Source organism: Myodes glareolus, chromosome 2 (assembly GCF_982192425.1).
Source record: "Myodes glareolus chromosome 2, mMyoGla1.1, whole genome shotgun sequence".
Lineage (NCBI taxonomy): Eukaryota > Metazoa > Chordata > Mammalia > Rodentia > Cricetidae > Myodes > Myodes glareolus.
In genome coordinates this window covers 85,081,214-85,093,339 of record NC_142027.1, presented here as the reverse complement: position 1 = coordinate 85,093,339, position 12,126 = coordinate 85,081,214, and the positions used below count along the sequence as shown (strand labels likewise).

The 12,126-nt window shown below is 36.1% G+C and overlaps 1 protein-coding gene across 1 annotated transcript; it reads right to left on the bottom strand.

Moving 5' to 3' along the window:
• Positions 1–1,204: 1,204 nt before the first annotated feature.
• Positions 1,205–11,820, bottom strand: LOC148123046 (uncharacterized). The gene is made up of 5 exons (XM_087897934.1): positions 11,787–11,820; positions 11,190–11,285; positions 2,755–2,837; positions 1,887–2,113; positions 1,205–1,802 (listed from the first exon to the last, which is right to left on the bottom strand). Exons 1-5 carry the CDS (start codon positions 11,818–11,820, stop codon positions 1,205–1,207), a joined length of 1,038 nt encoding a protein of 345 aa, XP_087754060.1.
• Between the last annotated feature and the right edge of the window lie 306 nt (positions 11,821–12,126).

Genomic DNA, 12,126 nt, shown 5'->3' with positions numbered 1-12,126 from the left:
GGTAACCCAGATCCCAAAAGAGGAATGTGGTATGTACTCACTCATAAGTGGATTCTAGCCATAGTTAAAGGTCTTTGAGTCTATAATTCGTGATCCTCGAAAACCTAAATAAGAAGGTTGTAGAGGGCTGCAGCCACATTCTCCATCACAAGATGGCGCTGATATCCGGCTTCAATGCCAGGTGAACGCACATGTGCTCGGTAATTTCCCACCGCTGTCCCCGCCTACTCCCGAGGCATCACCTAGGACTGGGAGAAGCGGACCAATCCAAGAGTGACACGTCCGAAGCAGGGACTGTTTCATATATAAGGGATGGGTTCATTCATCTCTGGGTCTCCGCCATGTTGGCTGATGCCCGCTCTCCCAAGGGGCATTAAAGCTATTTCTGCAGTAGGATCCTGTGTCCCGTGTGGTTCATGCAGGCGAGGCCGAGCACAGGACAGAAGGTGAACCTGAAGAAAATCATATAGTTATCCTCATGACTAGAGATATTTGTTTGATGTTGTTGCCTTGTAGCTGTTCCTTGTCCAGTTTTGCATGCCCATTGATATCATTGATCTACCTTACACTGACATAAACCACAATTATACAAAGTTTGTAGTAATCTATGTAGTGTGTCATTCTCTGTCCTACCAGTTCATCCATGGAAGTGTTCACACATACGATACTCTTAGACAATAGACTATCAGAAAAAAATGAATAGAAATTTGGCAAAAGGTTTAGCTGTTTTGTTGCAAAGACACAAATTATAAGACTTGAATTTTAAAACCAGCTAAGATTTATTTAAGAATCACGGAAAAATAATGTTTATATAGAGTATAATCTCATTACATAAGTAATCATATGCCAAGAAATTAAATATGCATCAAAATCTGAACTAGTTTGACATTGGCTGTTTTTGTCACACATTATCTCAACTTACAGACAAGAAATGTTATTGCTCAATTTTCTCCTACTAAAAATATTTACCTATTCATAGTAATTAATTCTTGAATATCGTTTTTACAGTGATATATAAATTCTATTTACAACATATGTTTGATGACAATAAAGGTCAAATCTGGATACAATGTTTTTAAATTCATAAGAACAGCATAGCTGTCTAAGAATTGACTAAGATTTGAAAATTAATTGAAGTTTGTGAGTCTGTGAAATAAGTTGGCTAATGCATGAAGAGTTGTACAATGAATTAATGTGAGATATACTAAGAAATTTCACGAAATGTCCCCATTACATGCATTTTGTGATGCTTTCTAAGACTTGAGTTTGTGTAAAAAGACTTGTCACATACTTGACATCTGTAAGGTTTCTCACCAGTATGAATTCTGTGATGGTTATGAAGACTTGAGATCTTGGTAAAGGACTTGTCACATTGTTGACATCTGTAAGGTTTCTCACCAGTATGAATTCTGTGATGAATATGAAGAGTTGAGGCCCTGGTAAAGGACTTGCCACATTCTTGACATCTGTAAGGTTTCTCACCAGTATGGGTTCTGTGATGAGTCTGAAGAGTTGAAGTCCTGGTAAAGGACTTGCCACATTCTTGACATCTGTAAGGTTTCTCACCAGTGTGGAGTCGGTGATGACTGTGAAAAGTTGAGGCCCAGGTAAAGGACTTTCCACATTCTTGACATCTGTAAGGTTTCTCACCAGTGTGAATCCTGTGATGAATGTGAAGATTTGAGACCTGGGTAAAGGACTTGCCACATTCTTGACATCTATAAGGTTTCTCACCAGTATGGGTTCTGTGATGATTCCGAAGAGTTGAGTCCCAGGTAAAGGACTTGCCACATTCTTGACATCTGTAAGGTTTCTCACCAGTATGGAGTCTGTGATGAATGTGAAGAGTTGAGAACTTGGTAAAGGATTTGCCACATTCTTGACACCTGTAAGGTTTCTCACCAGTATGGATTCTCTGGTGAGCCTTCAAATTTGCATGACAGATAGATGACTTTCCACAATTTTTACATTTGCATACCTTCTCTTTGGAATTAATTCTCTTAAGCATAGTAGCGCATGCATATCTGTTGAGGCATTTGCCACATTTTACATAATTGTTTTCTCTCTCTTCATTTTTATTGTTTATATAATTCTTCCCTTGTTTCTGGTCATGCTGAAACAAAAAGGTGTGTTACAATTAAAATCATCCTTACAATTATCATGTATGTATTGGCTCTTAGAAAATCAGACTTCTTCTATGAACTTATATAATGAGAAAAGACATACTGTGACTTAATATTTTGGGAACTTGTCCCTGTAAGAAGAGGATTCTGGAAATTATTTTTCTAAGACTTCCCAGGAAAGGCTTTACTAACATTATTAAGTGTGTAACGTTTCTCATGACTGAAAATTCTGTGATGTATTTTCAGTCTCATTTGATTGAGAAAAGCTTCTCATGTTTATCTCATAAATAGCTTGAAACAAAATGTAATATTGTTGAGAAAATTCTAGTGAATGTTTAATAGAATTCATGTCAGTCAAGTTTTCAGGTTTTTCAATATTCTTTATAGAAAAAAACATGTTTTAAAACTTACTTGTATTTTTTTTTACTGAAGAAACTGCTTCTGAAACTGTAAGTGATCTAATGTGAACTCTTTCAAGACAAGGTAGAAATTATTGACCATTATTTCTAGTACCAACCAGGATGGCTGATGAATAGAGATTATGTCAATAATGACATTATCTATTTTCCTTTCTTTCTTCACCAAATATTGAAATCAACCTTGAATGGAAGGTTTTCAAATCACTACTTACAGCTATTCCTGATACCAACTTCTGGATACAATCTTGTCTAGTCTCTTGTGAAAACGTGTCTTGTGTTTGATAAGAATATAAAACTGGAAGAAAGAAAAATATATAATTATCTGAATTAGCATATTTCGGTGAAACTTTTTTCTTTTCTTTATTTTTTCTTTTAGTTTATTCTTTTAAATTTATTTATTAAAAATTTCCACTTCCTCCGCACCTCCATTTTCCCTTCTCCTTCTCTCCTCCCCCACCCTCTCTAGTCCTGAGAGCAGTCAGGGTTCCCTGCCCCATGGGAAGTTCAAAGTCCTCCCCCCTCCATCCAGGTCTATGACAATGAGCATCCAAACAAACCAGGCTCCCAAAAAGCCAGTCCATGCAGTAGAATCAAAACCCAGTGCTATTGACCTTGGCTTCTCAGTCAGCCTTCATTGACAGTCACATTTAGAGAGTCCGGTTTGATCACATGCTCCATCACTCCCAGTCCAGCTGTCTTTGGTGAGCTCCAATTAAATCAGTCCCACTGTTTCAGTGGGTGGACACACCCCTCGAGGTTTTCACCAACTCCACATCAGACAAAGGTCTGATCTCCAAAATATAAAAAGAACTCAAGAAATAGACACTAAAACTTTAATTAACCCAATTAAAAAATTATCTGTACTAACCTGAATAGAGAATTCTCAACAGAAGAAATTTCAATAGCCAAAAGACACTTAAGGTCATGTTCAACCTCCTTAGTGATCAGGGAAATGCAAATCAAAACAACTATGAGATACCATCTTACACATGTCAGAATACCTAAACTCAAAAACACCAATGATAGCCTATGCTGGAGAGGATGTAGACTGAGGGGAACACTCATCCATTGTTGGTGGGAATGCAAACTTGTGCAGCCACTTTGGAAATCAGTGTGGCGGTTTCTTAGGACACTGGGAGTCAACCTCCCTCAGGACCCAGCAATTCCACTCTTGGGAATATACCCAAGAGATGCCCTATCATACTATAAAAGCATTTGTTCAACTATGTTCATAGCAGCAATATTGGTAATAGCTAGAGCCTGGAAACAACCCAGGTGCCCCTCAATAGAAGAATGGTTAAAGAAGGTGTGGAACATATATATTTTAGAGTTTTACTCAGTGGTAAAAAACAATGATATCTTGAATTTTGCATGCAAATGGATGGAAATTGAAAATGCTTTACTGAGTGAAAAACTTTTTCAGATATATAAGTGACACAATTTTATAAATATGTAGACATATATGCAAGGTGGCATAATATATAAAATAGACTTCAAGTCATTTATTCTAATGAAACAATCTTCTTAATGTAAATGGATAGAATATTTTTATAACATGCATTAAATACATTAAAGTAGTGGAAGGAGTGAATTTATGTTATCTAAGAGGTTCCAAACATAACTTTCAAAATAATAAATGATATTATGGTGGTTTGAGCGAAATGATCCCATATAATCAGATATCTGAATATATAGCCTAATGTTGGTGGATATTTATGGGTAGGATAAAGAGGTATCAACTTACTGGAAGACCTATGTCCTTGGACACTGGCTTTGAGAAATTTAAAAGCCTTCTAATAACAACAGTGAGCTATCTACTTCTTTTTGTGATTCTAGATGGGACATCTCACTGCTTCTCTACCCCTTGCCAACTGCTATCTGTGATTCATCATCATGGGTATTTCTTCTATATGTTGCCTTTATCTTGGAATTTTATCACTGCAATAGATAAGTAACTAATACAAAGTCTATAACCCAAGTGCAAAAAAATTACACTCATAAAATTGCTTTATGTTAATGGATTTAACTCATCTCCAGAATCCCTCGAAGCAAAAGAAAATTGAGTAATATTATGAAATATACAGATATTAATTAATAAGGAAAGAACAAATTATGAACTGGAAACAGTTACTGCTAACTGGTCTACAGAGAATCATGTATACCCCAAGGAAGAGATCCATAGAATAGCAGACATCAAGGAAATTCACTAGGACTGATGTTTTTTTTATCAGAGATACATTTTCTCTTTTTCTTATACAGAAAATAGATGCTTTCATAAAATATATTCTGACTATGACTTTTCATCCCTCAAATGCCCTGAAATCATCCCCATCTTTACTTAGGTCTGAATTTACCCAATTTCAGTCACTTCTTCGAAAACAAATAGGCATCTAAAGAATAACAATAAAATAACATAATCAGAATCAAAGAAATCAGATAGGGTCAGAGAAGAATGGGAAATAAATAAAATGCACACTAAGTATTTGTAGAGAGAAAGACACGCACAAAATTGCATAAAACAGAGCAAAATAACAGAAATAAAAATAAATAGATTTCCAAACTAAATATTGTGAGGGGAAAAGAAGGTATAAAAATTCCATTGATTTGTGTTGGTGATATCCTTCAAGTACTAGTTATGGGGAATTCCTGTGTTATTTTTATCAACACTGAGACTCTATTGAAGAAAACTATTTTTTCTTAGGGGACTTATGGTCTGTTTGGAAATAGCTTAGGTAAGATTAGGATTAAATGTGCTCATTTTTCAAGTGCATTTTTCTAGATTCCTTTACAAAATGAATGTATTAGATGAGTAGAGGTAAGTTAGCATTTACAATTTGATTTTTTGATAAATATATCTGTTTTTCAGCCATACCAGTATTTTACAATACCTGATTACTATAAAAAATGAAGTTCTAGCAATAGTAAAAAGACAACATAAGGGCATCAAGGGGATTGGAATTGGAAAGGATGAAGTTAAACTCTTGTTATTTGCAGATGATATGATAGTGCACATAAAAGACCCCAAAAACTCTACCAAAGAACTCCTACAGCTGAAAAACACCTTTCATAATGTGACAGGATACAAGATCAACTCCAAAATATCGGTTACCCTCCTATACACAAAGGGTAAAGAAACAGAGAGGGAAATCAGAGAAACATCTCCTTTCATGATAGCCACAAATAGCATAAAATATCTTGGTGTAACTCTAACCAAGGATGTGAAAGACCTATTTGACAAGAACTTTAAGTCTTTGAAGAAAGAATTTGAGAAGGATACCAGAAAATGGAAAGATCTCCCTCGCTCTTGGATTGGGAGGATAAACATAGTAAAAATGGAAATTCTACCAAAAGCAATCTATAGATTCCATGCAATCCCCATCAAAATCCCATCAAAATTCTTCACAGACCTTGAGAGAAAAATAATCAAGTTTATATGGCAAAACTAAAAACCCAGGATAGCCAAAACAATTTTATACAATAAAGGAACTTCTGGAGGAATTACCATCCCTGACTTCAAACTGTATTACAGAGCTACAGTATTGAAAACAGCTTGGTATTTGCATAACAACAGAAAAGTCAACTTATGGAATCGAATAGAAGACCAGGATATTAACCCACAAACCTATGAACACCTGATTTTTGACAAGGGAGCTAAAGGTATACAATGGAAGAAGGATAGCATCTTTAACAAATGGAGCTGGCATAACTGGATGTCAACCTGTAGAAGAATGAAAGTAGATCCATATCTATCACCATGCACAAAACTCAAGTCCAAATGGATTAAAGACCTCAACATTAATCTGACCACTTTGAATCTGATAGAAGAGAAAGTGGGAAGTAGTCTACAAGACATAGGCACAGGAGACCACTTCCTAAGTAGAACCCCAGTAGCACAGATAATAAGAGAATCAATGAATAAATGGGACCTCCTGAAATTGAGAAGCTTCTGCAAAGCAAAGGACACTGTCAGTAAGACAAAAAGGCTACCTGCCGACTGAGAGAAGATCTTCACCAACCCCTCATCAGACAAAGGTCTGATCTCCAGAATATACAAAGAACTCAAGAAACTAGACACTAAAACTCTAATTAACCCAATTAAAAAATGGGGTACTGAACTGAACAGAGAATTCACAACAAATGAACTTCAAATGGTCAAAAGATACTTAAGGTCATGCTCAACTTCCTTAGTGATCAGGGAAATGCAAATCAAAACAACTTTGAGATACCATCTTATAACTGTCAGTATAGCTAAAATCAAAAACACCAATGATACCCTATGCTGGAGAGGATGTAGACTGAGGGGAACACACATTCATTGTTGGTGGGAATGTAAACTTGTGCAGCCCCTGTTGATATCAGTGTGGCTGTTTCTCAGGAAGCTGGGTGTCAACCTCCCTCAGGACCCAGCAATTCCACTCTTGGGAATATACCCAAGAGATGCCCTATCATATGTTCAACTATGAACAACTATGCCATACAAAAGCATATGTTCAACTATGTTCATTGCTGCACTCTTTGTAATAGCCAGAACATGGAAACAACCTAGGTGTCTCTCAATAGAAGAATGGTTAAAGAAGGTGTGGAACATATACACATTAGAGTTTTACTCAGTGGTAAAAAACAATGACATCTTGAATTTTGCATGCAAATGGATGGAAATAGTAAACGCTTTACTGAGTGAGGTAACCTTGACACAAAAAGAGGAATATGGTATGTACTCACTCATAAATGGATTCTAGCCATAATTAAAGGCCTTTGAGCCTATAACTCTTGATCATAGAGAAGTTAAATAAGAAGGTGAAGAAAATTATATAGTTATCCTCCTAGATATTGGACATAGACACGATTGCCAGGCAAACTTGGGTGCATGGGGGGTGGAGGGGGAAAGTAAGGGGAGATGTTTAGAGAGAAAGGAGAGGGGGAGGATTGGGGATGGCTTGGGGGAATGGGCTGAGGGGAGGGAGGAAGAATGGATATGGGAGCAGGTAGGCTTATACTTCAACTAAGGGAGCCATTTTAGGGTTTGCAAGAGTCTTGATTCTGGAGGGGTTCCCAGGCCCAAGGAGAGGTCTCCAGATTGTTCCCTGGGCAGCAGAGGAGAGGGTGCCGGAATGGACCTTGGCTCATAGCCATACTGATGAATATTTTGCATATCACCATAGAACCTTCATCTGGCGATGGATGGAGATAGAGGCAGAGACACACATTAGAACACTGGATTTAACTCCCCAAGTCCAAATGAGAAGCAGAAGGAGGGAGAACGTGAGCAAGGAAGGCAGGATCAGAGGGAACCTTCATCCGATGACAGATGGCAATAGAGACAATGACCCACATTGGAGCAGTGAACTGAGCCCCCAAGGTCCAAATGAGGAACAGAAGGAAGGAGAACATGAAAAAGGAAGCCAGGACCGCGAGGGGTGCATTCACCCACTGATACAAGGGGAGTGATCTAATGAGAGTTCACCAAGGCCAGCTGGACTGGGACTGAACAACCATGTTATCAAACTGGATTCTCTGAATGTGGCTGACATGGGAGCTGACTGAGAAGCCATTGACTATGGCACTGGTACTTGTTTCGTCTGCATGTACTGGTTTTTTGGGATCCTAGTCTGTCTGGACGCTCACCTTGAGTGGGGGGGGGGGACTTGAACTTCCCACAGGGCAGGAAACCCTGACTGATATTAGGACTGGAGTGGGAGGAGGAGAGGGAGTTGGGGAATGGGAGGGTATTGGGAGGAGGGGAGGAAGTGGAAATTTTTATAAATACATAAATAAATATGTAAATTAAAAAAATGTAGTATAATTTAAAACTCTGAATGGTGCTTTGTTTATATTTTATTTTACATGTTTTTTTAAGCTATTGTGAGGTTTTATTTGTTGTATCCATATGATGCTGAAAACTGTGTTTTTGAGATCTGAGAAGAATTGTATTAGAATTTTGATAGTGTTTTCATTGAATCAGAATATTCCTATATCAATTGACCAATCTTTGAGCATACGTATTTGTTCATCTTTCAGTATCATTTTCAATTCATTTCTTCAGCGTCTTAAAGTTTGTACAAGGTCTTTCACTGTTTTAGTTCAAATTATCCAAATCTATTTTGTGAGGTTATTGTGAAAGACATCATTTCCCCGAATTCTATTTAAGTCTACTGATTTTGTTAGTTAATTTTGCATTTCTTATCCTCAGTGAAAGTGTTACTCAGTTGGGCAAGTTTATTCAAAGAGTTCTTAGAGTATTTTATACATAAAAACAAAGAATCTGCATATAACATTCTTTTGATTTGTTTCTTTGCTATTAGTCACTTCTAGATCATCATTTGTGTTCTTCTTCAAGCTAAGATTTCAAGTACTATATTGAATACATATAGAGAGACTGAGTACACTTGCATTTTTCCTTTTTTTAGTGGAGAGGCTTTGAATTCTCTCCATTTAGTTTGATGTGGGCTATACACTTTCCGTAAATTGCATCTTTTAAGTAGAGATATATTTGTTGTACCCCTTATATCTCCAAGACTTCTATCAAGAAGGGATGTTAATATTGTCAAAGGCTTTTCTGCATCCAATAAGATGATCCTCTGGAATTTGACTTTAAGTTTGTATGAGTGGTAGATTACATTTATTGATTTTGAATTTTTCATCTATCACTACATGTCTTGACATAAAACCTATGGTAGATTATTTTTTTGATATGTTCTTGGATGTAGGACCCAAATATTTTGTTGAGGACTTTTGTATATATGTTCATAATGAAATTGGCATATATTTCACTTACATTTTGGGTGTATACCTGGTTTAGGTATCAAGGTAACCGTCTTCATGAAAAGAATTTTACAGTGTTCTGCTGTTTTTAATTTGTAGAATAATTTGAGGAGTATTCATGCTAATTCAAGAAGCATTATTAAAAGATAGAAGGTACCACCTACTACCATTATTCTGCTGGGTATTAAAATTATTTTTAATGTCCTATTGATTCACCACAGACTGTTGCATCTCTATGGCTTCATTCTCAAATTCTGACAGAATTTGTCACTTAAACGTGACTCACAGTTGGACATGAATAAACAACAAGAAAATGTTTAATTTTAACCTGTATGTTCATAGCAAACTTATTCCGTGGACTGTTCAGAGCTCATTCAGGACAGAATGATAATACATAACAAGGCAGGAAGTAATGAATGACTATAAGAAAATAGTGTTTTCTGTACACAACATGACAGTTGCCCATATAAACTCAAGTAATTAGGATAGAATGTATCAGACCTGTGCAATCCCAAGCCAGATTAAAATCCTTGGAAGACAGTATGAAGGGACCTGGAGAATCATGCTTTGCTGAGAAGCTACTATAATCTTAAAGATGCTTGGAGAAAGGGAATAATTCTGATTTTAAGAATGTGAAACATCTGAATGTTCATCCATTTTATAGGCCATACTCAACACCCAGAATTTTATGGGAGTTTCGGATTGAACTCTGTGAATGTAAAAAAAGAAGAAGAAAACAACAAAGAAGTCTGGAGGAAGTAGAACATGGGAAGAGTGGACAGTTGAATTTGGTCAAATGACACTGCAAGGTATTCTTAAATCACTAATATAAGTATTAAAAGTAAAATATTGTGGACATACAAATTTGTTCCTCCATCAAATTCCAATTCAGATATAAAACACAAAGAAAAACATGTTCATATACTACATTTAGTGAATATTAACAGATAATTTTGATAGTCAGAGATTAGTAGGTGATATTAAATTAGACCAATACTATGTATCACCCCAAACAAGTCTTAATTTCTTATGAATATTTTGCAGAAATAGAAAAAGTTACATCTTAAGATTTGTAGAACCTGACACAAAGAATGAACTCTACAATCTTCCAAAAATGAATACAACTATAAAATTTATATTTCCTGATTTTATGTGAGACGACACAACAGGGAAACCATGTAATTCTGTCATGAGAGAAGAAAATAGACATGAACAGGTACAGAACAATACTACTTCCAACACTGTGAAACTTTTTAACGCTAATTTTCATTTCAATATTGTTCATTTCAAGGCCTGTTAGAGTTCAAAGATATATCAGCAATTCATTTTACTTCTGCTTTATACCATAGTTTAAGATAATTATTGAAAGTGAATTTAAGGTCATTTTACTTATAAAGGAATTTGGAATAATCATTCAATGTGAATTTTTACATAATTTTAGGTAGAAATATTTGTGCATCTGTTACAGGAAAAGGCATTCTTTTGGTCCAGCCACCCGGCTAGCTAACACCTGAAATAATCACACAGAAACTATATTGATTAAAACACTGCTTGGCCATTAGCTCTAGCCTCCTATTGGCTAACTCTCACATTTTGATTGAACCCATTTTTATTAATCTGTTTTCACCACGAGGTTGTTGCTTACCGGTAAAGATTTAGCATATTTGACCTGGTGACTCCATGGTGGCTCTCTCCCTCTGACTCTGCTTTTCTTTACCCAGAATTCACTTCTGTCTTCTCTACCTAACTAAGTTTTGCCCTATCAGGCCAAGCAGTTTTTTTTATTGATAAACCAATGGACCTCCTACACCATGCACCCCACATCATGACAGAATTTCTCCATTCCCTAGTTTCCCACGTGTGCCAATGCTTCATTCTGGCTTACCTTGTTCATTGCCTTCTGTCTCTCCTATGTTCACATTCCTGGGCTCTTTGCTTTGTTCAAGAAAACTGATCAGATCTGGTTTTGACACTGAAAGACCTGTATATAGGAAAAGACCTATGACCATAACTTGGGATGACAATAAAACACATGGATTTCTCATAAACCACCATGCTGACTATATAAGAGGGCTTATAATTTAAAATTCCAAATATGATGTTCTTGTTGCTATTTCTAAATATTTTAACACATTCTAAACCATTTTTGTTCATATATTATACCTTGAGTTTCTTTGTAAATTACTACTAGATCAAATGCAAACACATTTTGAATCATTAAGATGCAAATCAATATATAATCTATCATGTGATAGAAAAGAAAAATGTATTATGAAAGTTTGAATGAGGAATGTCATCTCCAGGAGTTAGGAATATATTGACAAGATAAAGTTACACAAAACATTGTGTTCTACATATTGAACTCCAAGATTATTATTAAATGGCAAATGAAAGTGAAGCAGACAATTCAGACATAGATGTAAAACATACTCGAAAGAAACAATTATGACAAAGAAGGAATCAGGAAAGAAAATAGTCTCACCCACAGAGACCATGTTACTGTAGTTCTCCAACATGACTTCCCTGTACAAAGCCCTTTGTGCAAAGTCTAGGCAGTCCCACTCATCTGGAGAGAAATCAATTGCCACATCCTGGAATGTCAAGATTCCCTGTCAGGAAAGGAAAGAGTTTATCAAGTGCCCACATAAAAATTACTTTACTTAGACTAAGGATACAAGAGTTTATCACAAAACTTGGCGTGTTCTTGCTTAGTATTATTCTAAAAGACATACTCCAAAATACAGTCTATACTAAATGTCTATGTGCTGGAAATATTAAACCAAGTAGGAAAAGTTAAGCTACAGATCTATGGGCTAAAATGG